This window comes from Mercenaria mercenaria, chromosome 17 (assembly GCF_021730395.1).
Source record: "Mercenaria mercenaria strain notata chromosome 17, MADL_Memer_1, whole genome shotgun sequence".
Classification (NCBI taxonomy): Eukaryota; Metazoa; Mollusca; class Bivalvia; order Venerida; family Veneridae; genus Mercenaria; species Mercenaria mercenaria.
Genome location: NC_069377.1, coordinates 58,069,769 through 58,097,505, shown reverse-complemented (window position 1 = coordinate 58,097,505; position 27,737 = coordinate 58,069,769). Strand labels below are relative to the sequence as shown.

The 27,737-nt window shown below is 30.0% G+C and overlaps 1 protein-coding gene across 3 annotated transcripts; it reads left to right on the top strand.

Moving 5' to 3' along the window:
* Positions 1–26,977, top strand: LOC123535690 (uncharacterized). 3 transcript variants are annotated; one of them, XM_053528283.1, is made up of 12 exons: positions 1–336; positions 691–850; positions 2,397–2,450; positions 11,668–11,801; positions 12,271–12,345; positions 13,270–13,419; positions 18,008–18,157; positions 19,710–20,024; positions 21,978–22,131; positions 23,496–23,642; positions 24,457–24,524; positions 24,775–26,977. In XM_053528283.1, the coding sequence occupies exons 1-12, from the start codon at positions 55–57 to the stop codon at positions 24,871–24,873; spliced, it is 1,788 nt and encodes a 595-aa protein (XP_053384258.1). In that variant the 5' UTR covers positions 1–54; the 3' UTR covers positions 24,874–26,977. The 3 variants fall into 3 exon arrangements, with proteins under 3 accessions (XP_053384258.1, XP_053384260.1, XP_053384259.1); XM_053528285.1 differs by lacking the exon at positions 18,008–18,157 and having other exon boundaries at positions 19,713–20,024; XM_053528284.1 differs by lacking the exon at positions 18,008–18,157 and having other exon boundaries at positions 24,775–26,976.
* Positions 26,978–27,737: the final 760 nt, after the last annotated feature.

Here is a 27,737-nt window from a genome sequence, read left to right as displayed (position 1 = left end):
GTATCAAGACTTACGAGGACATTTCAAAGAAAATCAAAACACGCTTTAGCTGTCATGGAAAAGAAACGAACAGAGTTGAAGGTGTCTCAGCTGTTTACTGAAGCTAAATTGTCTAAATTATCAGTGGACGAACTCACCAAAGAGATGACTTCAGCAAGAGAAAATGCAAAAATTCGACACTATGAGGTTGATTTTAATGTAGAGGAATTACGTGAAGGTATTAAGCTTACTTTCCATGACAACCGAATAGAAACTGTCACTTCAGAATTAGAGCTCCATAATCAATCGGATTCCCAGAATGAATTGGCAAGAAATTCAACGAGGCGTGACATCACAGTAAGTACACATTACATTTACTACTTGCATCTGAGACTTCGTAAACCTAATATTATTGTTATTATAAAAGTTTTAATTGTCGCTTTCGTCAATTAAATTCGAAAAAACAGAATTAAATTATTTATGCGGATCAAACTTACCGCAGTAAAAATGATTATTTTAGGGTTAAAGAAGTGTGTTAAATACGAACACTATGGACAATACGATGATTTTTCGGAAGAGCCGTATCTTTTCTTACAGCTGTTACAATAGCGAATATAATTTATACATAATAAAAAACTAAAACAGTAATGTAATTAACTTTTAAACCTTGTTCCTACTACGTTTTGAATATACAGTTTATGACGTTTAAAGGTTGATGATTCAGAAGCAAAGGACAGTAATATGTCAGCGTCGGTAGATGATATCATGAAGCTGCAGTCAAATCAAACAGCAGGCGCACCTGGTCAAAGAGAAAATGGGAGCAAACAAAATGTTAAGGATCCCACACGGACATCCCTTGAATATTCACCTGGTCTCTCTATCTCAGATACTTGATAAAAGCATTTCAAGATAAGATTATTGATATTGTAAACACCCATTTAGTTTTAAAATACTTTTTTGATAACGTATCGGAATTTGTGTTACTGAACTGGATAAAGTTATCGCAATATATATTGTATAACTTTACTGTTGATATCAAATGTATATAAGGTTCAAATTTCATATTTAAAAACATGAACAATTACTTCGTATAGTTTATGTAAACATAAAGTTTACAGGTTTATGTGTACCTGGAACGAAGGTCTAATTCGGGTATCAGTCAATACATTTATCTGTGTAATCTTGTCGTCCATACCTATAAATATCGATTAGCCGTTAGCGATTGATATTTTGTTTTTACCAAATAAATGTTATCGGTAAGCGTATATTTAGTATTTAGTAAAGAAGAACATAAGTGCCAGGTGTATCTTGTTTATTAACTCGAAAATTTGAGTAAATATCTCGAAATTTCGAGTTCTTAAGTCAAAATTTCGAGTTACTAAGTCGAAATTTCGAGTTATTAAGTCTAAAATCTATAGGTCCTGGCCAAGATTAGGTACCTGGTGTATCCACCGGGTAGCCCTAAAGAGTCATATAATTAAGATGACCAGGCAGCGTTTGCTCATAAAAATATCACTATTTAAGCTCAAGCCAGGGGTCGTTGGTTCGAGCCCCAATGGGGTCACGACCATGACTTCTCATAAGACACCAGTACTGGTTTTTCCAGTAAGCGGACTCGAGAGTGGTTCCAAATAAGCTTGAAGCTTTCATCATGGTCGAGCTAAAACAAGTTAGTATAAACTAAACCATGTTTATGTCTTGAAGGTTTTCGACCTAGTTTTAGCCCATATGGCAATGGAATATAGACATAATCTACTTGAACTTGTAGTTATGAGTTTGAACAAGATCGGGTACCTGGACAGATCTAGATTTTGAGGAGAGGTCATAGAAGGTGACCGGGAAGTATTCAAACTTAGAAACTATTCTGACCATATCTGGAAGTTTTACGGCCTAGTTCGAGCCCCTACCACCTGAACATACTATAGATAGATGATTCCACTTCTAAGAGTCAAAAGCCGTCCATTATATTTTTGGCCTAAAGGGCAAGATACGATATAAAGGGCAAGATACGAAGTTGAAATTTTGTGTTATTAGCTCGAATTATCGAGTTACGGTACTCGAAATATCGAGTTACTTAGTCGAAATTTCGAGTTACTTAGTCGAAATTTCAAGTTAATAAATAAAATGCACCTGGCACTAATGCCCTTTTGTAATTTAGCGTAAGTAGCTCACATAAATATTTCATCACGTTACTTCAAAAATTTATCAAAGGACCAATTTTGGCTGGATATGAATAAATAAAATGGCAACAGAAAGCTGACACTTTTCCTACTCAATTTCAATTCAGTTCGTTTATTTACAGATTGACATGAGACCCACAATGCGTTGGCAGCGTCAGCAATATACATGTACATATAAACATGCAGATAGAGAATAATTTAATCATAGTAATAAATTAGAAAACGACTACCTTTCAGTATGTGTGAAAAGAAGAAGAGAGAGTAGAAGAAAAAGAGAAAAATGTTCTACTGGTAATGTGATATTAATGAGATTCACATTTTCTCAATTAGATATAATGTAAACTATTTGAATTGACGAGATATGTAATTCAAATTCAGGAAATAAAGAACGTTGTCAAATAGTATTTGTATATTATTAAGTTGCTAGGTGATGTGTTGTCTATTTCTGAATGCCATTCTTGAAAGAATATGTCCTTAAGTTTTTGACGCGATGATTCAATAATCCATTTACGACTAGATAGACTTTAGCTGTACCAGATTCCAGAATAGCCTAGGTTACACAAATTTTGTTTAAAGTTATCTAACTATTGAGATTTAATTTTATTTTGTGAATACAATTCATTCATTCTTTAAACCAGCAAAGAATAAATTATTGATGAATGTTTTGCAATAGGGGTAAAATAACCTCAGGAGGGAAGGATGCGTTCATGCCTTTTTGTTTACATTAGGCTGTTATGATTGCTATCATTACTATTGTCGTTGTTATTACTGTTATTATAAGTAGTATGTACATCGCCATTGAATATGTCATTGTATAGAAATAGGCGTTTAATCTAATTAGTCAGTTGTAGTTTCAGTTTTGGTACCGATGCTCTCGATGTTTTCAGTAAGTCGTGACCAGTAAGCTATCAATCGACTTTGTATTGTAACCAGAACTGGGGTAATTTCCAGTTCTCCGTATATCATATACGATGGCGTTGATTTTTTTAAATAAGTATGTTCTTATAAAATCTCAATTGAATTCTCATCACCAGCAGATGACCCTTATTGATTTTAAAGTCAGTAGGTCAAAGATCAAGGTCAAAATGACTCCTTTCCGGATGATAACTCAAGAACACTTAGGCCTAGGATCATGAAAGTTGATAGGGAGGTTAGTCATAACCAGCAGATGACCCTTATTGATTTTGAGGTCAGCAAGTCAAAGGTCAAGGTCACAGTGACCCGGAGCATTTAAACAGTGTCCGGACGATAACTTGGGAACGATTGGGCCTAGTATCATGAAATTTTAAAGGAAGGTTGATCCTGAACAGCAAATGATCACTGTTCATTTTGAAGTTAGTAGGTCAGAGGTCAAGGGCACAGTGATCTGGAATACCTAAACCGTTTACGGACAATAACTTGAGAATGCTTGTGCCTAGGAACATGAAAATTAATAGGGAGGTTGATCATGACAAGTAAATGACATCTTTAGATTTTGAGATCAGTAGGTCACATGTCAAGGTAACAGTGACCCAGAACAGTTAAACCGTTTCCAGACGATAATTTGAGAAAGCTTGGACCTATGGTCACGAAACTTAAAAGGGAGGTGTTTATGACCAGCAGATGATCCCTCTTAATTTTGAGGTCAGTAGCTCAAAGGTCAAGGTCGTATTGACCTGGACCAGTTAAACGGTTTCCGGACGACAACTGGAGAATGCTTGGGCCTATGACCACGAAACTTAATAAATAGGTTTGTCAAGACCAGCAAAGGACCTCTATTGGTTTTGAGGTCAGTAAGTCAAAGGTCAAGGTCACAGAGACTCGGAACAGTTAAACCATTTCCAGACGATAACTTGGGTCTAGGATCACGAAACTTAAAAGGCAGGTTTGATCATGACCAGCGGATGACCCCTATTGATTTTGAGGTTAGTAGGTCAAAGATCAAGGTCACATTTTTTTACCAAATAACTAGAGAATGCTTTGGTATAAGATTACATTTGATACGGAGGTCACTTATGACTGGTGAATGACCCATAATTATTGTTTGAGGTCAGAACTTCAAAACGTCCAAGTGCCAGTGACATAAATTCTTTTCCTTGTGCATTTACTAAATGCTTCAAGGGGTGGGGGCCTTTTTTCGTTGTTCTACGAGTCCCCCCCCCCCCCCCCCCCCCCCCCCCCCCCCCCCCCCCCCCCCCCCCCCCCCCCCCCCCCCCCCCCCCCCCCCCCCCCCCCCCCCCCCCCCCCCCCCCCCCCCCCCCCCCCCCCCCCCCCCCCCCCCCCCCCCCCCCCCCCCCCCCCCCCCCCCCCCCCCCCCCCCCCCCCCCCCCCCCCCCCCCCCCCCCCCCCCCCCCCCCCCCCCCCCCCCCCCCCCCCCCCCCCCTTTTGGTCCCCCCAAAATGGAAAAAAAAAAAAATTTTTTTTTGGGGGGTTTCAAAGGGGTGATTTAAAATTGTTAACAAAAAACCCTTATTTTTTTGGGGTAAAAACAAGGATCAAAATGCCCCCCCAAAAACCCCGGGAAAATTTTTTTTCCCCCCCTTTTTGATTTTTTTGGGTTTTAAAATTTTTTCCCAAACCCATTTCATTTTTTTTGATTTGGTTTTTTAAAAAAGGCCGGGGTTAAATAAAGTTAACCCTTTAAAAATTTTTTTAATTTTAAAATTGGGGTTTTCAGAATTTTTTTAAATTTTTGTATTGGTCGGGGTTTTAAACCCCATTTTTCCAGGAATTTTTGGCCCCTTTTTTAAAATTAAAAAAAGGGGAAAAAATTTTTTTAAATTTTTTTTTTTAATTTGGGTATTGGGGCCAAAAAAACCCAAAATTTGAATTTTTAAATTTTTTTTGGAAATTAAATTTAAAATTTTTAAAAAGGAAAATTTTTTTTAAAAACAGGCCGGTGGGGGTTTTTTGTTTCCTTTTAAAAAATTTTTTCCCCAAAGGGAAATTTAAATTTTTTTTTTTTAAAAGGGATTATTTTTTGGGGAACCGGGAAATTAATTTTTTCAAATTTTTTTTTGTGCATTGCCTTTTTTTTGTTTAAAAATTAAAATGATTTTTTATTTTTTTAAACCTTCCCCCTTTTTTTATTTTTGTTTTTCAAAAAAAAATTTTTTTAAAAAAATTTGTTTTTTTTTTTTTTCCCTTTTTTGGAAATTTCCTTTTAAATTCTTTAAAAAATTAAATGGTTTTTTTTTTCCCCAAATTTTTTTGTTTTTTTTTGGTTTTTTTGGGGTTTTGAAAAACACCATTTTTTTTAATTTAAAAAATTTTAAAAAAAATAATTTTTTTTAAAAATTTTATTTTTTTTTAAAAAAAAATTTTTAAAAAAATTTTAATTTAAATTTTTTTTAAATTTTTTAAATTTTTAAAATTATTTTTTTCCCTTTTTAATTTTTAATTAAAGTTAATTTTTTTTTTAAAAATTTTTGAATTTTTTTTCCCCTTTTTTAAAATTTTAAAAAAATTTTTTTAACCCAAATTTTTTTTGGGGGGGTTTTTTTTTCCCAAAAATTTTCCTTTTAGGGTTCGTTAAAAAAATTAAAAATTTTTTTTTTTTGAATGTTTTTACATTTTTTTTGGGTGCCCAAAAAAGGTTTTTTAAAATTTTTTCCCAAGGGGAATAAAAAAAATTTTAAAGGTTTTGGTATTAAAATAAAAATTAGAAAATTTATTTTAAAATTTTTTTAAATTTTCCCATTTTAAGGGAAAAATGCCAAAAATTAAACCCCCTTTTTTCCTTGGGGCTTTTTTTTTTAAAATTTTTTTTCCCTTTTAAACATTTTTTGAATTTTTTTTTTTAATTTTAAAATTTTTAAACAAAAATTTTGGGCAAAAGGGCAACAAATTCCCCTTTTTTTTAAAAAAAAATTTTTTTTAAATTTTTTTAAAATTAAAAATTTTAGAAAAATAAATAGGGAAAAAAAATTTTCCGGGAACTTTTTAAAAATAAAAACCAATTTTTTTTAATTTTTTTCCCTTTTAAAAAAAATTTTAAAATTTTTAAATAATAAATTTTTTTTCAAATATTTTTCCCCCCCTTTTTGAAATATTAAAATTTTTTTTAAATTTTGTTTTAAAAAAAAAAAAAATTTTTTTTTTTTAAAATTTTTTTTAAAAAAAAATTTTTTAAAAAAAATTTTTCCAATTTTTTTAAAAAAATTTTTTTTCAAATTTAATTTTGGAAACCCCCCCAAAAAATTTTTCGATATTTAAAAAAGAAAAATTGTTAAAAAATTTTTGACCTTTTTTTTAAAAAGGGTTTAAAATATAATTTTGGCCCGGGTTTAATAAAAATTTTGGAAAAATTGCCCAAAAAAACTTTTAAAACCTTTTGTTAAGTTTTTTTTAAAACAAAAGTTTTTTTTTTTTTAAAAAATTTATTTTCTTTAAAAACCCTTTTTTAACCAAAAAAAGGATAAAACCAAAGGAAAAAAGGATTAAAATTTTTTTTTTTTGGTTTAAATTTTTTTTCAAAATTTTTTATTTTTAGAAATTTTAAAAAAAAAACCTTTAAAAAAAAAACCTTAAAAAAGGGAAGTTTTTAAAAAAAATTTTAAACCCAAAAAACCAAAAATTTTTTCCCCAAAGGGGGTTGTTTTTAAAAATTGTAAAATTTTAAAAAAAAATTTAAATTCATTAAAAAAATTTTTAAAGAATTTTTTATTTTTTTTTTTTTAAAAACAAAAAAAAAAAATTTTAGCCCTTTTTTTTTCTTTTTTTTTTTTATTTTAAAATTTTAAAATAAAAAAAAAAAAACCAAAAAAATTTTAAAAGGGCCCCCAAAATTCCTTTAATTTTTTAAACTACCCTTTCTTTTCTTTTTAAAAAAAAAAAATTTAAAAATTTAAATTTCCCCTTTTTTTTAAAAATTTTAAAAATTAAAAAAAAAAAAAAAATTTTTTATGAAAACATATTAAAACCCAAATTAAATTTTTAAAAAAATAAAACACTTTAAAATTTTAAATAACCCCCTTTTTTAAAAAATTTAAAAATTTAAATTTACAAAAAAATTTTTTTTTAAAATAAAATTTAAAAAATTTTTAAACCCCCTTTTTTTTAAAAAAAAAAAAATTTTTTCCCTTTTAAACAAAAAAAAATTTTAAAAATTTAAATCAAAAAAAAACCCCCCCAAAAATTTCCCCCTTTTTTTTTAATTTTAATTTTTTTTTTTCCCCTTTAAAATTTTTATTTATTTGTTTTAAAAAATTAATTTTTTAAATTTAAATTTTGGGGCCTTCCTAAAAAATTTTTTAATTTATTTTAAAACCCATAATTTTTTTTTTTTTTCCCAAAATCAAAATCCCATTTTTTTTTCCCCCCAAAAATTTTTTTAAAATTTTTTTTAAAAAATTTTTAAATTTCCAAATTTTTTAACCGAAAAATTTTTTTTAAATTTAAACTTTTTTTTCCCATAATTAAAAACCCTAAAAAAATTTTAAACCCTTTTTTTTTTCCCCAATTTACTTTAAAAAAAAAAACCCAAAAAAAAGGTTAAATAAAATTTTATAATTTTTCTTTTTTCCCCGGTAAAAAATAAAAAAAAAATTTAAAAATTTTGGAACCTTGTTCATTTTTTATGTTTATAGTTTTTAAAAAAATTTTTTAAACCCCTTTAAAATATTTTGTAACAATTTTTACCCCCCCAAAATTTTATCCTTTTTTAATCTTTTTTTTTTTAAAAATAAATTTCAATTTTTTAAAGGGGGGAAAAATTTTATGGGGAAATTTGTTTTTTTTAATTTTCCCCCCTTAATTTTAAATAAAAATTTTTGAAAAAACCCCTTTTTAAATTTTTAAATTGGTTGGGGTTTTTTTTTTAAAAAAAATTTTTTTAAAAACCCCTTTTTTACAAAAACCCTTTTCTTTCTTTTTTAAAAATTTTTAAAAAAAATTTTTTAAAATTTTAACCCATTTTATCCCCAAATTAATAATAAAATTTATTTTAAAAGTTGAAAGACTTTAGTTTTAATTTTATTTGATTTTTGGAAAGGGTAATTTAATTATTTTTTTTTTTAAAATTTTTTTTTAAAAAAATTTTTCCCTATTTTTAAAAATTTTTTTTTTCCCCATTTCCCAATATTAATTTTTTTTTGTAAAAGTTTAAAAAAAAAGTTGGCTAAATTTTAAATTTTTTTTGGGGGGGAAAATTTTTTAATTTTTTACTTGATTTTTTTAAAAAAAAAAAAAAAAAATTTTTTAAATAATAAAGTAAATTTAAAAAAAAAAAAATTTTTTTTTTTTTTAAAAAAAAAAAAAAAAAAAAAAAAAAAAAAAAAATTTTTTAAAATAAAAAAAATAAAAAAAAAAAAAAAAAAAAATAAAAAAAAAAAAAAAAAATTTTAAAAAAAAAAAATTTTTAAAAAAAAAATTTTATAATTTTTAAAAAAAAAAAAAAAAAAAAAAAATTAAAAAAAAAAAAAAAAAATTTTTATTTAAAAAAAAAAAAAAATTTTTTAAAAAAAATAAATTTGGAGAAAAAAAAAAGGGGGAAAAGGGGAAGGAAAAAGAAAAAAAAGAAAAAAGGGGGCCTTCCTTTTTCCCCTTTTTAAATTTTTTTCCCTTTTTTAAAATTTTTTTTGGGCAAAAAGTTTGTTTTTTTTAAAAAACAAATTTTTTTTTTATTTTTTTTTTTTTTAAAAATTTTTTTTGGGGTTTTTTTTTAATTGTCCCAACGGGGGTTTTTTTGATTTTTTTTTTAATAAGGGGGGGAAAAATAATTTTTTCAATTTTCTAAATTTTTTTTTTTTCTTTTAATTTTTCAAAATTTTCTTTTTTTAAAACAAATTATTAACCCCTTCTTGAATTTTTTGTTTTTTTTTTGGAAAACCCTTTTTGCCCCCCTTTAACAAAAAAAACCCATAAAATTAATTTTTTAAAATTTTTTAAAAAACAAATACCGGGTTTTAAAAATTTGGAAAAAAAAAAAGAAAAATTTTTTAAGTAAAAAACTTTTAAATTTAGGTTTTTAATTTTCAAAAAATTTTTTGGGAAAAGTTTTTTATTAGTTTTTTTAAATTAATTTTTGAAATTTTAAATTAAATTTTAAAAAATTTTTTGGGAAAAAAATTTCCCCATAAAAATTTTTTAAAAATGGAAATTAAAAATTTTTTTTAGAAAAAAAAATTTTTTTTTTTTTAAAAATTTTTTTTTTTTCCCCGAAAAAAAAAATTTTTAAAAGAAGGGAAAAAAGGGGGAAAAATTTTTTTTTTGTTTTTAAAATTTAAATGATAAAATTTTTTTTTTAATTTTTTTAATTTCCCTTAAAAAAAATTTTATTAAAAATTTTTTAAAAAAGATTTGGCATTTTTTACAATCCCTTTTTAAAAACGGGTTTTTTTTTTTTTTTTTTTAAAAATGAAATTTTTTTTTAAAATTTTCCCTTTTTTTTAAAAATTTTTTTTTTAAAAACATTTTCCCCCGGGAAATTTTAAAACCGTTTACCCCTTTTCAAAAAATTTTTTTTAAATTCAGTTTTGGTTTACGGGGAGGGGAAAAAAAATACTTTTATTTTTGAAAAAAAGGGAAAACCCCCGGGGGTTTAAATTTTAAATTTTAAACTTGGGAAATTTTAAAAAAATTTTTTTAAAAATAAAAAACCCAAATTTCCTTTTTTAAAATTTAATTTTAAAAACCCTTTTTTTTTATTTTTTTTCTTTTTTAAAACCCCTTTTAAAAAAAAAATAGGGGGGGTTTTTATAAATTATTTTTAAAAATTAAAAAAGGGGGTTTAAAGGAAATAAAATTTAAATTTACCCCAAATTTAAAATTGGGGAATCATTTTTTTAAAAGTTTAAAAACAAAACCCCTTTTTTTAAAAAAAAAAGGAAAAATTTTGGAAAAATTTTAATTTAAAAAAAGGGGGAAATTTTAAACCAAAAAATTTCAAAAAAAACCTTTGGTAAAAAAAAGAAAAAAAATTTAAAAAGGGGGAAAATTAAACAAAAAAAAATTTCCTGGGTTTAAAAACCCGTTATAGAAGGGGTTTTTTTTATTTATTTAAAATAAATTTTTAAAAAAAATTCTTGTTTTTTTTTAAAAAAAAAAAAAAAAATTTATTTTTTTTCCTTTTTTTTATAAAATAATTAAAAGGAAACAAACCAATAATTTTTTTTTTGCAGTTACAAAAAGCATAAGGGGGGGGGGGGGGGGGATTTCGTGTTTCGAGTCTTGTTATAGATAGGTTTTATTATACCGATAGTCCAGCTTTCTGGAATTATCCTGTATCAAATACTACGTTAACAAGCTAAGTTTCAAGTATATCGGCATCATGTACTGTAGTGAATATTTAATTTGCTCATTTATTATGTCGTCATTTCCTGGAGATTTGTTATTTCTGAGACTTTGGACTGCGACTCTTATTTCTTGTTCAGTTATAAAATTATTATGATTATTATTATGATGATGATTATTATTATTATTATTATTATTATTATTATTATTATTATTATTATCTTCATTATTATTGTTTTTATGACCATTATCATCATAATCATCATTATTATTATTTATTTTTTTTTATTATTATTATTATTATTATAGTTATCATTTTCTCCTGTGTTTTCATTTATATTCCTGAAGAAGTCATAAAATACTTTCAGTGAGGCATTTGGTTCAGTTTGTTTAGTTTTAGTGTTTATTATATTCCAATATTTTTTAGGATCATTGGTTTTTAATTTCCTTAGCTTTTGTATTCTGGGGATATTAAATTTGTTATTTGCTAACAGCTGATATGCACATACAAGGTTTCGATTATTTCAAGATAAGGTCAATATACAAATACTTGAGCGTAAAAGTGTGTTTTTATAATGATATACATATTTAAGGGGTCAACGGTTTATTTTATAGTTACGTAATACACATATATGAGGGAGCAAATATGTGTAATTAATAGTTGCGTCATAATACACATATATGAGGGAGCAAATATGTGTAATTTATAGTTGCGTCATAATACACATATATGAAGGCAAATGTGTGTATTTTGGGGTCATATCCCCTCTTTCATCAAATAGTAACAAGTAATTAGGTTTGAAAATCCTTTGTACATATTAATAGTTTAACCTATCTTACCCATCAATTTCAAAGGGGTTAAAGGTACAGAAACCGCTGTTCAGCAAGACCTTCCAGGAACTTTCTTGCAGACAATTAATGGAAGTATGCTTTATAGCATATATGGTGAATAAATAATGCCTAAAGCACATACACACTAGTAAAAATGGGACCATCTTGAACGACTTGTATCAGTACATCTCAACTTTAAAGCAACCCAGAAATAAAAATGCCATTCAAAATTTGGGTATATTTCAGTTGTCACTCAGACATGTAGCAGTAATCCACTTTGATTTGAATATATTTTCGATTTTTAATCCACCATTCAACATACATTTGTACAAATATGTCCTTTCAATAAGTCCCAAACACTACCATAGTGAATTAATACGCCAAACTATCGACCGGACCATTCATACGAAATTATTCTGTGCACCTTAACAGATATTCGTGAAAACAATATTTGTGTATATTCCAGATGGTCGAAGTTCTCTGGACACTAAAGTAATATTAAAGTATGACCGAGAGTTTCTGTTGCAGTTTCGTAATTGCGCCTACGCCCTGCGGAAACCAGAACATCTTCCTGATATTCGAAATATTATATTGAATAAGGTATACGAGTACATACAAGCATTGTTTGGTACGGTCATAATATATATATAATTATATTATGTATTAAGTATATCGCATTTTTTATTCTATGCACATGTCATTCTCATTTATCAGAGGTTCATCAAAATCCTAAGTTACTCTAAGTAACCATGGTAGACCTCTGGTATGCGAAAATGTGGACAAGTAAACATATTGTACATTTAAATATGCTCAATTATTTGTTTTTCAAGACCTTCTCAATTGGAAATTTTACAATCATTCAAGCTATTTATAATCACTTATAGTATTGACTGTATTGTCGATTTTTTTTAAAAACTTCGTTTTTCACCCACAAAGAATTGAACTGAGTTTACTCACAACACGAAAGGAAAAATTATTTACGAAACCAAACATGAATTCTGAAAAGTAGGTGTAACAATTGTTTTTGTTTTCAACGTTTTACTGTTTCATTCTGTTCATGCCATTGCAGCCGCATGAAACCTCTCCTAATGAAAGACCAGGAGATTTCCAATCAGAATATGTATGGACAGTTCCTGCAAGCAAGGTACATACTTCAATTCTTCATGCATGCCAGACAGGATTTTCCTGTTCCCGAGTTTTTACCGGTGCTGGAAAAACTCGTTATACACTCCAGTGTGTTAGATAACTAGCACGCTGTTATCTACAGTGAATGCATAAATTCATACGCTTCTATACTATAACAGTGCTTAGAAGAAAAGCATTTGTTGTACTTTATTTCTAATATTAATTGAATAATACGGTACCCGACATAGATAGATTTTGTAGCTGTAATATTAATGTCTAGTTTTCACAAATATTTCTCTTCATGCTTAACAAATTGCAACATGAAACGAAAACAACGTGCCTTAAGGTTTACAGACCTTGTTCATGTATATCCACCTGCACAAATGGGTCCTGTTGTTTTACATGTTTACGATAAACTTCATTAGTGTTCAATATTCCCATATCATATAAATCTATACGAGTTTATAAATTTATATCTTTGGAATATGTCGTATTGGACTAATTATTATGACATTACGAAATACATTCAAACTGAATACAAGCATAATTACAGTTGGAGGTAAATAGCATGATAGCATCATAGCAAGTCCATAGTACAATCACTAGATAAGCACAAGAGAAAGCATCAGTAAATGTGTCAATGTTTAAACTTTCACCAAAATGTACAATTTCTTGTATTACTTGAGCAAGGTTTAGGAAATTGTGTAAATGATTAGGATTAAGGTTGAATGTTGTTCCGATGATTTTGGAATAAATGTAATTATATTTCATTCCGTTATTACATACAGTGTTATGTATACGTTACAGCAAGAAACTATTTGCTAAAGCGTACCTTTTGAAAGTTTTGAATTTCATTTTGATTAGACAAAACAGCTGTTGTTGATATGCCCTTTAAAAGAATGGCAAAAAGGACCAGGTATAATAGTTATCATATTATTTGTAGAAACAATCAAAATCGAAGGTTTCGAGCTCAGAATTGGGTGCTGCTGAGCTCAGTACATCGAGTAAATTTAATGGTGACCTAAAAGAGCAATCACCAGTAAGTGTATCACAGCTGCAGCAAACTCCGGGACATGTTATAAGACCAACTGCTGTAAGTATAAACACGTACACTAATAGCAGTGTTATTTCTTCCGTATTCAACCGCCATTTTCTATTTTATTGATTGTATTGACCATGGTTTTGTTTCTTAAATTCGGTTGCTCAGTATGCAGAATAATTGTCCTGAAACACCATGAGCATGTACATATTATCTGCAAAACATGTGACATTTAACTGGTTTGTGCATGTACTCAATGCTTAATCATTTGTTGTTATTGTGTTGTTGGTAGTGGTCTTGTTATTGTTTAATTTGGGTTAGACACAATTTGCATACATGTTATGCTTTCTTCGTGCATGGTGTTTGATATGATTAGAGAGAGAGAGAGAGAGAGATGTACCTTCCTCTTTACAATTTTATCATGTATCATTCATTTTCATGTACTTGAGGCCGTAACATTTAATAATTTGCAAACTCATTTTACCAATTATTGTTCTGTTGATTTAATTGATTTCATGTATGAAAATTAAGATGATGGAGCTTGATAAGTTTATCCATTTATATCTGATAGACCAGGACTGATAGAGTGGTTTTATATCTTCAGTGAGCTTTTTCTTTTGCTAAAGGGTGATATATTTCACAGAGAGAGATGTACCTTCCTCTTTACATTTTTTTTCATTTTTTATCATGTATCATTCATTTTCATAGACTTGAGGCTGTAACATTTAATAATTTGCAAACTCATTTTACCAATTATTGCAATTATTGTTCTGTTGATTTAATTGATTTCATGTATGAATTTAAGATGATGGAGCTTGATAACTTTATCCATTTATATCTGATAGACAGGACTGATAGAGTGGTTTTTTATCTTCAGTGAGCTTTTTCTTTTACTAAAGGGTGATATATTTCAATCGTATCTAAAGTATGTACTGTAATTATCTATATGTGATGTAACTCCCTTTCTGACATTACGCTGGGGAGTGCCGTTCCAATTTCATTCTGGTATACCTACAGTCATCCAGGACATCGCAATTTCTCGCCCACAGTCTAGTCCGTTTGGTTTTGGGTATGGTAACCTAGCCACTGTTTATGGGTATACATGCAAACGTACCAACAACACAACATACACTAAAGGTCCAAGTAATCAAAAACGTGAAAGAAAAACACATACTGAGTATTGTTGATCCAGTTTCATTAAAAGTGTTACTGCAGAAATCTGCAATACAGCAGAGAGAGAACCTAGGATTTCAAGCAGTAGAAGCAAAACGGCTGAAATTTAAAGGTAGCTAATCCGTCAAAATCCAAGTGAATGATTGCTTTTTGGAGAGAAATGTAGATCTGTCGAGTTAGTTTTAAATTTCAAAGTAAGAATTTTTGCCAAGCTATAGAGACGTTAACTAACGACAAAGCTATAAGTAATTACAAAACAGAAGCATACTGCTATCTCATGACAGTAAGATTTTAAACATTGCACCATAAGGTAATATAGGATGGTTTGGCAGTGACAACGCCTTCGTTGTTTTAGCGGATTCGCTAAAAAAAGCCATTGACATTTATTTTTAACTTGTACTAATATTTTCATTACTGCAGAAGCTGCAGTTTCGAGAAGTAAGTGCGATTCCTACGCCGTGGCCGATATGTATAGTAGGTTCATTTTTATATACAAAGTGCATGACACAGAAGTGGAATAACTTCTGTCGCACAATTTTTGGATGATTTTGGTTGTAGCTTCAGATGAAAATATTTCACTTACATCTGAAGCCATTTTAGTATTCGTGTTGTGAACTATTTTATATACAATTAACAATTCGATGTCGTAAAAATTCATTGTGTCTGTCTTTTTTCTGGTGGTGTTTTCTGTCTTTGATGATGCCTTATCTTTAAGTTTTCAGCGGTAATAATTTATCATTTCTTTCTTTGAATTCTTTTTTTTTAAAATTCAATGATAACACAGAGACCTTAGACTACTTTAGGAAACACAACACAAGTCTATGCATACTTTGTCTTAATGAATAAGTTATCTTTCACTGGCTTTACTTTTCATGTGAGTTTTTGATTAAACAACGCTTTTCAGCATGAGAACTAAAATATGGAAGCTCAGTCATTTACTTAGGAAACTATGGTAGTAAAAGTAAACAGAAAGCCAATATCATGTGCAGTTTGAATTTTAGTTACCATCTTTGCAAGCTATGCAGCAATACAAAATCATAAAAACAAAGATGTTTGTTGAGAAAATGCAGATATCCCTGATAAAATATATCTTTTTTTCGTAGGTATATAATTGCACACTTTTCTTATTTTTGTTTATATATATTGGGATTTTCTTTTGTCTTTTGAAGACCCAATAAATGGCTAATATACAAAGAAAGAAGACCAATATGTAGGTAGAAACTTTATATACTTTGTGTTATATAAATACATGAATAAGGAAAGTGTGTGTCAATCTAAACGACGAATATCGATGTACTGTAACAATTAAAAGTCAAATAGTATAAGAATTTAGTTTAATCATATTTTATTGCTTAAGAAATACGGCAATACAATGCTATACAATACATGCAAATAAATCAGCAAACAAACAAAAGGAAGAATATGTAGTAGAACATGTAGTAATAACGTGGATATCAAAAGCAAACGGGTTGGGCCACAAGTTATACCAACTTTAGCGGACGGTCCTTCCCTATATAAGAATTTCATTTGGAAACATAGAATGCAACCAAGAAAGATAATATAGCAGATTCCGTTTAACTGCGTCTGATCATGAGAGGTAATGAAATGTTCAAAATCCCTCACGCCCTCACGCCCTTTAGCCCTGGTTTAAGGTAGTTCTGCAAGTTTGATAAACCGGAAGTGATGGCGTAACGTCATTTATCCGGAAAACGTAGAATAAAGCCTGGATTCGATGTACGGAAATGAAAATAATTTTATGATTTAATCGAAACCTGTGAGTAAATTTATTACAATGGCACTGTTGCTATATTTCTAAAGTCAAAATATCATATCAAAACATATGACACGTTAAAAAATTTAAAAAATGTCTTAAAATTGCGTGAATAATGTCCGGTTCACTTTAATCTTGGTCTAATATCTAAAAATAAGCACACGGACCTATAAATTTATTTCACCAAATTATAGGCCATGTGTTTATTTACAACTGTGAGAAGTTTCATCAAAAATCTACATTGTAGAAAAATTTCCATTTCGCGAAAATGTTATGAAGTTATAATTTTCCCATAGTCCCATTATGAAATATATGCGGAGGTCCATTTTTTTCAAATCGTCTATCAAAAATCAAGCACACGACCCTATCCTTTTTATTTGCTGATATTTTAGGTATATTCTGAAGTTTTGAAAAATCAGTGTTTAATCAAATTCTACATTGTAGAAAAAATTTCGATCCAAACGTGCAGAACTACCTTAAGCGGCATTCTATTAAATAAACATATGTTGAATAGACTAAGTCTACATGATTTCTTCAACGGACGAGAAAATATAACTGGAAACAATAAAAATCTCTCTACAGTTTGATATCAAACTCCCTGCTGTCATAACGTTAAGTTGAATGCAAGTATATCTGAATTCATTACGTAGCTTGACTCACATATTTAAAAGCAAAATTGCATTGTTCTTGTTTAAAACGCAAAATAAAACAACATTCTGCATAACTGTTTACATTAATCTAATCTCTTGTTGTTTGTCACTGTAAAATACTCATTCCATGTCAAACTATGTGCACAGTGACCAAATAATTTCTTTTCCTTGTGCAGTTACTAAATGCATCAAGGGGGTGGGGGCATTTCGTGTTCTACGAGCTCTTGTTATAGATAGGTTTTATTATACCGATAGTCCAGCTTTCTGGAATTACTCCTGTATCAAATACTACGTTAACAAGCTAAGTTTCAAGTATATCGGCATCATATACTGAAGTGAATATTTAATTTGCTCATTTATTATGTCGTCATTTCCTGGAGATTTGTTATTTCTGAGACTTTGGACTGCGACTCTTATTTCTTGTTCAGTTATAAAACCATTTATTTATGATTATTATGATTATTATTATGATGATGATGATGATGATTATTATTATTATTATTATTATTATCTTCATTATTATTGTTATTATGACCATTATCATCATAATCATCATTATTATTATTATTATTATTATTATTATTATTATTATTTATCATTTTCTCCTGTGTTTTCATTTATATTCCTGAAGAAGTCATAAAATACTTTCAGTGAGGCATTTGGTTCAGTTTGTTTAGTTTTAGTGTTTATTATATTCCAATATTTTTTAGGATCATTGGTTTTTAATTTCCTTAGTTTTTGTATTCTGGGGATATTAAATTTGTTATTTGCTAACAGCTGATATGCACATACAAGGTTTCGATTATTTCAAGATAAGGTCAATATACAAATACTTGAGCGTAAAAGTGTGTTTTTATAATGATATACATATTTAAGGGGTCAACGGTTTATTTTATATTAAATATTAATCATTTGTTGTTATTGTGTTGTTGGTGGTGGTCTTGTTGTTGTTTAATTTGGGTTAGACACAATTTGCATACATGTTATGCTTTCTTCGTGTATGGTGTTTGATATGAATACATTCTGTATGTTAACAACAATTTTTCAGTCCATTCAGCAGAAGATGTATGGTACACCTCTACAGCTACCTTACCAGAAATCTCTACAGCTACCTTACCAGGTGCCTTTCGCATATCCCCAGTCCAGTACATCGCAATTGATATATCCCGGGCAACCAAGCATTACTAGAACCAATACGGTAATTGTTTTTGCTTTTAGTATAACGTGTACCCATTTGCCACAGCTGTAACAACTGCAGAACGGAAAGTAATACTATGTTAACTAATAAACATTTTATATTATATTTCAAAATTTTATGTTGAAATATTCTTGTTCTTTTATTCAAGAATATCTTTAAATCAGGCTGAGTTTTTACTCACATTCCACTGTCATTTATCTGTTTCTAGTTTTGCAAAAAAATGAAATGTCATAAAGCTGGAGTACATATGCAAATATTTCAAAGATTTTTCTACCCTCCAGGCAAAGTTGCAGTAACGTTTATAATTACTAAATGAAAATATAAAATTCCTTTCGAATCCTTGCGGATACAGTACGATAAATACATTTATGTTTCTTGCACATTTGTTATTCTGTCAAATACGAGTCTACTCAAACGACATAAGTCTAGCTATCTATTGTTACTTTACAAATATTAATAAGTTTGACCCAAAAACATTTAATACACATAAAACTATCTGCAAACATTTAGAATAGTTCATTTACAGTATGCATTGAATATTTATAATGTGTTGTATGTTTTAGTCATTACCATTATTATTTACAATTGCAAAACAAATAATGTTGTGATCATGATGGACTGAGTTATTGTCTTTGTTTTGTGTTTTGTTTCTTAAAAAGCTACAATAGAATATAGTATCACATTTGCACGTGTTGTAGTAAAAAGCAATTTATTTTGAATGTGGTAATTATTAGCATTAAATATGTTTTATAGCATATATACAGAAGATGCATATGGACTTGAAAACTTTGTACAGCAAGGTTTCTTTTTAATTGTTCTTAATTTCGGACCATATTTGTGTTTAAACATAACTTTAAACTGCAAAGTCAGAGTTGTGAATAAACTTCACCTCACAGGCTAAAAGATAATGCCAAAATGACTTTAAAAGAAGTAAAAATGGCCAATATCAAGTAGTTTAAGTGCCTTGTTTGAATATGCGCTACCTTTCACCAAGGGAAGTTATAGTACAACCTTGCAAATAAAATGCTAGAATTGTTATACTAGAATTGTATTTTGACAAGCTAACGTAATAGAGGCTTTAACTCCATTCTGGACCTAATTTCTTCCATACTTCATGGATACATGGATATATTTTAATTAAAATGTATAGTGATCTGTTATCATACATATTTATGAGAGAGAGAGAGAGAGAGAGAGAGAGAGAGAGAGAGAGAGAGAGAGAGAGAGAGATGTACCTTCCTCTTTACAATTTTTTCATTTTTTATCATGTATCATTCATTTTCATAGACTTGAGGCTGTAACATTTAATAATTTGCAAACTCATTTTACCAATTATTGTTCTGTTGATTTAATTGATTTCATGTATGAAAATTAAGATGATGGAGCTTGATAACTTTATCCATTTATATCTGATAGACCAGGACTGATAGAGTGGTTTTTTATCTTCAGTGAGCTTTTTCTTTTGCTAAAGGGTGATATATTTCAATCGTATCTAAAACGTAAAGTACTGTAATATCTATATGTGATGTAACTCCCTTTTCTGACATTACAGCAGGGAGTGCCGTTTCCCAATTCTCATTCTGGTATACCCTACAGTCATCCAGGACATCCGCAATTTCCTTGCCCACAGTTTAGTCCGTTTGGTTTTGGGTATGGTAACCAGCCACCGTTTATTGGTATACATGCAAACAATCAACAAACACAACATACACAAAAGGTCCAAGTAAATCAAAAACGTGAAAGAAAACACATACTGAGTATTGTTGATCCAGTTTCATTAAAAGATGTTACTGCAGAAATCTGCAAAACAGCAGAGAGAGAACCTCAGGATTCAAGCAGTAGAAGCAAAACGGCTGAAATTTCAAAGGTAGCTAATCCGTCAAAATCCAAGTGAATGATTGCTTTTTGGAGAGAATGTAGATCTGTCGAGTTAGTTTTAAATTTCAAAGTAAGAATTTTTGCCAAGCTATAGAGACGATAACTAACGACAAAAGCTATAAATAATTACAAAACTGAAGCACATACTGCTTATCTCATGACAGTAAGATTTTAACATAGCACCATAAGGTAAATATAGGATGGTTTGGCAGTGACAACGCCTTCGTTGTTTTAGCGGATTCGCTAACAAAAAGCCATTGACATTTATTTTTAACTTGTACTAATATTTTCATACTGCAGAAGCTGCAGTTTCGAGAAGTAAGTGCGATTCCTAACGCCGTGGCCGATATGTATAGTAGGTTCATTTTTAAATACAAAGTGCATGACACAAGAAGTGGAATAACTTCTGTCGCACAATTTTTGGTATGATTTTGGTGTAGCCTTCAGATGAAAAATATTTCACTTACATCTTGAGCATTTTAGTATTCGTTGAGAACAAATTTATATAACAATGTCAACGAATTCGATGTCGTAAAATTCATTGTGTCTGTCTTTTTTCTGGTGGTGTTTTCTGTCCTTTGATGATGCCTTATCTTTAAGTTTTCAGCGGTAATAATTTATCATTTCTTTCTTTGAATTCTTTTTTTTTTAATTCAGTGATAACACAGAGACCTTAGACTACTTTGGGAAACACAACACAAGTCTATGCATACTTTGTCTTAATGAATAAGTTATCTTTCACTGGCTTTACTTTTCATGTAGTTTTTGGATTAAACAACGCCTTTCAGCATGAGAACTAAAATATGGAAGCTCAGTCATTTTACTTAGGAACTATGGTAGTAAAAAGTAAACAGAAAGCAATATCATGTGCAGTTTGAATTTTAAGTTACCATCTTTGCAAGCTATGCAGCAAATACAAAATCATAAAAACAAAAGATGTTTGTTGAGAAAATGCAGATATCCCTGATAAAATATATCTTTTTTATCGTAGGTATATAGATTGACACACTTTTCCTTATTTTTGTTATATATATTGGGATTTTCTTTTGTCTTTTGAAGACCCAATAAATGGCTAATAACAAAAGAAAGAAGACCCAATATGTAGGTAGAGACTTTATATACATTTGTGTATATATAAAACATGAATAAGGAAAAGTGTGTCAATCTAAACGACGAATATCGATGTACTGTAACAATTAAAAGTCAAATAGTATAAGAATTTAGTTTAATCATATTTTATTGCTTAAGAAATACGGCAATACAATGTTATACAATACATGCAAATAAATCAGCAAACAAACAAAAGGAAGAATAAACACATGTAGTAATAACGTGGATATCAAAAGCAAACGGGTTGGGCCACAAGTTATACCAACTTTAGCGGACGGTCCTTCCCTATATAAGAATTTCATTTGGAAACATAGAATGCAACCAAGAAAGATAATATAGCAGATTCCGTTTAACTGCGTCTGATCATGACAGGTAATGAAATGTTCAAAAACCCTCACGCCCTTTAGCCCTGGTTTAAGCGGCATTCTATTAAATAAACATATGTTGAATAGACTAAGTCTACATGATTTCTTCAACGGACGAGAAAATATAACTGGAAACAATAAAAATCTCTCTACAGTTTGATATCAAACTCTCTGCTGTCATAACGTTAAGTTGAATGCAAGTATGTCTGAATTTATTACGTAGCTTGACTCACATATTTAAAAGCAAAATTGCATTGTTCTTGTTTAAAACGCAAAATAAAACAACATTCTGCATAACTGTTTACATTAATCTAATCTCTTGTTGTTTGTCACTGTAAAATACTCATTCCATGTCAAACTATGTCGTTATGAAGACTTTTTCACCATAATATATATATATATATATGTGTGTGTGTACGAGTTACGATAGTCTCTCTAATGAAATTATTATCAAATCATGTACACAGGTAAGAACAACGTTGAACGACTTGATATTGAGAAGAAAAGAAGATAATAAGATGGTTATCCAATGGATCGATAGTAATGTTGATGCTTCAGCTAGAAAACAGCCTCGATTCATACGTGCTCTTATGACCGTTATATGTTATAGTGCAATCAAAGGTTTGTTTTATTATATCCCTTATCAATTCTAATCATAAAATATGAAAAGGTAAATAACAAGAGCTGTCTAATGACAGCGCACTCGACTATTTGAATACTTTCAATCTTATTCTAGCTTACATGCAAAATTTTCTAAGTTGCAAAAGGGGCCTAAGTTTTGCTAAAATGTAAGCCAGAGTTATGAAACTTGTCATGTGAGGTCATCTCCTGATGCTGAATACGTGTGAAGAATCTGAAAAGATTTAGTCAAGTATTTCCTGAAAAACATTCATACATATGGATAAATGTCACAAAATGTCTATGTAAAGAAGGGGCTTAATTTAAACAAAATAAAAGCTAGAGGTATGTAACTTGTCATGGGAGGTTACCTCATGTTGCCAAAGGCATGCGCGAAGTTTCAAAACATTTGGCTAATTAGTTTCTGAGAAACCTGCTTTAACCTGAAAATAAGTTTAAAAGGGGCACAATTTTGACAAAATAAAAGCTATAGTTTTGTACTTGTCTTGGGAGGTAATTTAACGATGCCAAAGACATGTGTGAAAAGCACTTGGCTCTGCAGTTGTTGAGAAACCCGCTTACATGCTAAACTTTTGTGAGGCGGACGCCGACACCGACGAAAGGGTGATAACAAGAGCTCTACTATTTGAAAAATTTCAAAAAGTCCTGCTAAAAGAGACAATCATTCCTATAGCTTCTTTACTGTAAAAACGTTGATAACTTTTTACTAAATGCATTTCTCAAGCTGTGCAGGCGTAAATCCGTCAGTCAAACGTTCATACGCTTTGCACAATTCTTGACAGATTTTGGCCAAACTTGGTCGAATGTATAAGCATACGTTGTCATGTCGCTATTACTTTTTCATTTACATGCGTTGTTGATTATTTTTAGTACCAGAAGAACAACAATGAATATGTATTGGGAATTAATATGAATTCTTGTCTGATTTAGCCATGATGATGAATACGTTTTCATGTCTGCATTATGACTTAGTTGTCTTATAATAAATATTTCGTAGAAGATACAGTTGCTAATATACATGGTAACAGTGACAGATGACGTTACGCTGTTTGCAATGTCTCCAACGCATTTCTAGATGATGCTTATCAACATAAGTTGACCAGTTATACTTTGAGCAAAAGAATAATATGATACATATAGCATGCTTCGTTCCCTCGAAGGACATAAAAAATATAATAAAAAACTTTGAGCGAGGAATTTTTACAACTTTAGAATTAGAAAAAAGTAACTGAAAACGGAAGTTAAAGTGTAATACGCATATTGAATAAAAAGTAATGATTTAATCATTGAAGAAGTCCTGAAATATAATTATAGATATTAACATTTATAACTGTGTTAACCTCTAGGAAAAAAGGGGCATGAGAGATTAGAGCCAAAGGAAATCAACGCTAGGAATGATTTGTTACAGCGGTATATTTGTCGTAAAAGTGAGCTAGAGCTACAAGCTCTTTACGCTGTACAGGCAGTTATAACTCATCTTGAACACCCTCAAGGTATATTCCTACATATATGTTTTACTGTATTTTTATACGTGACTTAAAATGGGGTTATTCAAAAGATTGTAAAATTTTGATTCTTTTCAAACATTTTGTAAAACAAAACCAGCAAATTTGCACTTCATGTTTTATATCAGTTGTGCGTAGTACATCAACAAACGTTAACTTATGTCTGTCTGTCAAAATATTTACTGTAGCTAAACTATTCAGTTTAATCCAAAGTCCTCTAGCATACATTTAATATGTTGACTATGAATGGTAGTACCACATTCTCTTAAAACATTCCAGTGGAATTGATTTACTCTAACGAATTTCTGCAAGAGCGGTTCATTCATTTCTTTATTGCGATCATGTTTCTAATCATACATTCTAGCATAAATTTACCGTTTTCCAAGTTTTAAGGAGATGCTTTGACAGAGTAAATGTGAGTAAATGTGTAATAACAAGGATTCTCGCGCTCACACGCTGTAAACTTACCTTTTGACATATGCGTGTTCCGAGGCAACACTTAAACGTGTTACAGTCCTAAGTGGATAATTGGAAAGGAAATAATGTCAAATTGATCAAACAATGCTTACATGCCTGTGCATTTCATGGATATTCAATGACGTTGATGGACAATATTTTCATTTACATTACTCATTTCGTGTTAGAACATCTGCAGAATCCATTGGGATACGTTGGCACCCTCGCCCTCGCTCTCAGCCTCCAACCAGTCCCTCGCGATTCTGCAGATGTTATAATACGAAAAGCATGTGTTATCCTGACAAGATAATCAGTCTTAGAAACTGTACAAGTCTAATTTATTTAGGAATATTGCGGGGATTGTTCGACACATTGTATGACGAGGATCTTATCAGTGAAGATGCATTTTTTCAGGTACGTTAATCAAATCCCTGAATTGTTTTTATGTCAGCCACCATTTTATAAGAATTTAAGTTTCTTTGTTAACTCTGTACCAAGTTTATTCGATTTAGTCTTAATTGAATAGTTACTGTCACAATCACCACCTATTTTATATTACTACAACATAAACTGAAATTTTAATTTGTTGATGTGTTTGTGACAATTATAGAAGCTATTACTATAATTACAGAATATTGATGTAAGTTTGTCTAATTTTATGCAGTGGCATGGATCGAAAGATGAGCTAAATGGAAAGGAAGAATGCCTGAAACAATCAACACAGTTCTTTACATGGTTAATAGAGGCAGAAGAAGATAGTTGACTGGATCGATTACTGGTGTTGTTAATTAAACATAAACTGTGTAGCGTCATAAATAGCGTCAAACTAATTCAAAAATAATATAGACTTTAATTAGGTAATTTTATGAAATTGTTGTAAGGCTACGATAGGAAGGAAATTTTGTACATATCAAATATACTTGCGTCTAAAAAATCGTACCACTCATCATACATAGCTCATATATAACATAATATATAACGTTAGTCAATGACCATTTCAGACCAAGTAGGTCTTTATCTGAATGTGAGATGTTCCTGTATACCGCCTTTTATTAGTTTCATTCTGACAGTAAAAGCTTCATTCATGTTAATTGCAAAAATATTTTGAAATCAGTCAGTCTTCTGTCTAACATAAAAACAGTTCATCGATAAACTTTAATGTAAACAACTGCACAAATGATTTGTCTACCAATATCTTTAAAAAAAAAACTTTGTTAATTTATGTAACCATTCATTTGTAACTGCTGCTAACGGACAGTTAAACAGTATAGTTCTGCATTATTTATAATAATAGCTAGACTGCTAATATAGTAGGGAGAGCATAAAACTGGCACTCCATAGGTCTCGTGTTCGGTCCCCGGTCGAGCCGAATGTTCGCCATATTGATTTTGCAGAAGTAAGATATGTATGCAATGTTTACTATGAATGCTTTAATAATCACAACGATATTATTAATTAAGTTAACACACACACTGAGTTAGTTATTAGCTATTAGCTGCGCAGAATAATTCGCCATCATTTGCGCCCTAATGGAACTATTCCTCAAGACGTATATACATGTACTTTTGTATTGCCAATTGCGGTCCTAGCGTGTATGAATAAAGGAGCGTGACGACCTACCATTTGGCACCATACATACGCAAATAAATAGTTCTGTCATATTTTATCTAAAGTTGACAATAAAAGATATATTAGAATCGAAATCATGTATAGCAAAACAGTGTTTGAACACGATTTATACACTCGGGCGGTTATAATCTCACTCGGGCTGCGCCCTCATAAAATTATTACGCCCGACGTGTAACCGCCCATCGTGTTTAAATAGTGTTAAAACACGGTTTGCTATAAATTATTTCTTAAGTAAAAAGATGATAATTATTCATTGGCAGTATGTTTTCTCATCGATTTCTAACGTCGTGTAGTTACATTTCAGCTTTATTGATTGAGACGAAACTGGGGTAACTTTAATCAAACATATCATAGCAATACAATTAATGTTATTTATAATTTCATTTTTATTCTTTTCACTTTTTAACAATTCGTTCAAAAGATTTTCCTGATACCCTATCTACATAAGTCATATCTAAATATATCATTTGAATAGTATATTTATAGAACAGACAAAGAAGAGATATACATGTAGTTGTCATTCAAAAAAAAGAATGATTAAAGAAGGAGAATAGTAGTCAAAAATTCAAAATGCTTCCTTTTCATGGAGTAAATTATTCAGTGGCGCATATTCATATTGTCATACTGAGAAATGTTTTTTGTTAACGTTGTTGTTTTTGTTCTTGTTGTTATACATGACATGACTGCTGTAGTATTTTACATTTATTTACTTAAGATTCTTAGAAAGTATGTATGTTTACAAAAGTTTATTTGACTGTAATTTATACAAATAAAGGGATTGACAAAATTGTGATACAGTCACTGCTTACTTTCTTCTGGCACCAATTACACGTAAACTTTAAAAAACGTAAAGAAATCAATGTAGCGAATCATTTTTTACAAACCATAATCCTTAAATGCGTGAAGTCGCAAAAAATGTCAGAAAACTCGTCTAATCAAATCTAATTAACTGGCCTAAACTTATTCATAAATGTGGAAAATGTATTATACAAATACGCAAGCATTTCTTAGTACAATATGGTATCACATCTCAAAACGTTTGTTATTGTCTCTTCTTTTCAAACAGGTGGATACCAGGCTTAAAACACCATTTTTAAAGTTTTCTGGGCCCAAAAGGTGACAAAGTTTTTTCTCCATTTTAAGGGAAATTAAAGAAATTTTCATTTTTATCATTATTTGATGAAATGTGTATCTGTTATGTATTAAATGTATTGCGATACGAATAAAAATGTTCATCACACTGATTATTTTGGAAATCGAGGCCCCTATAGCATTTAAAAAAAATGAAATTGTAGATAGGTAATTTGTTTGTTTGTTTTTAAAAAAAACGCCGTTTTTCAACAGTATTTCAGTCATGTAACGGCAGGCAGTTAACCTAACCAGTGTTCCTGGATCCTGTACCAATACAAACCTGTTCTCTGCAAGTAACTGCCAACTTCCCCACATGATTCAGAGGTGGAGGACTAATGATTTCAGACACAATGTGGTTTATCAAATAGTCACAGAGAACATACGCCCCGCCTGAGGATCGAACTCGCGACCCCGCGATCCGTAGACCGACGCATTATGTAAAAGTATATTGTTTTTACACTATTTATGAAATCCGGTTCAGGCAAGTTACAGACATTCTGCTATAAAAAATAATAAAAAGGCATCACTATTGGGACTAATCGATAAGAAAATTTTAAAGTTCGTCGAAAAATTTTGGTAAATTGCCTTCTTTTGTCATATGTAGTAAACCATAAAATGTACCAGCATATTATCTTCAGCAATGAAATATTTGTTCTTAGGTAGTTATTTTTACCAAAGAATAACTATTTTGAGGCTCCAAAAGGGTTTTAATTTCTCCAAACAAGTAGTTATTAGTTAACAGATTCATTGCCGAAAAATGTTAAGTATATCAACATTTTATACGTACCTCTTTAATAGCTTTAATTGATATGCCAAGGTATGAATATTGTTCCAAGACCAGATTAATCTTAGATGTGTCCCCTCTTG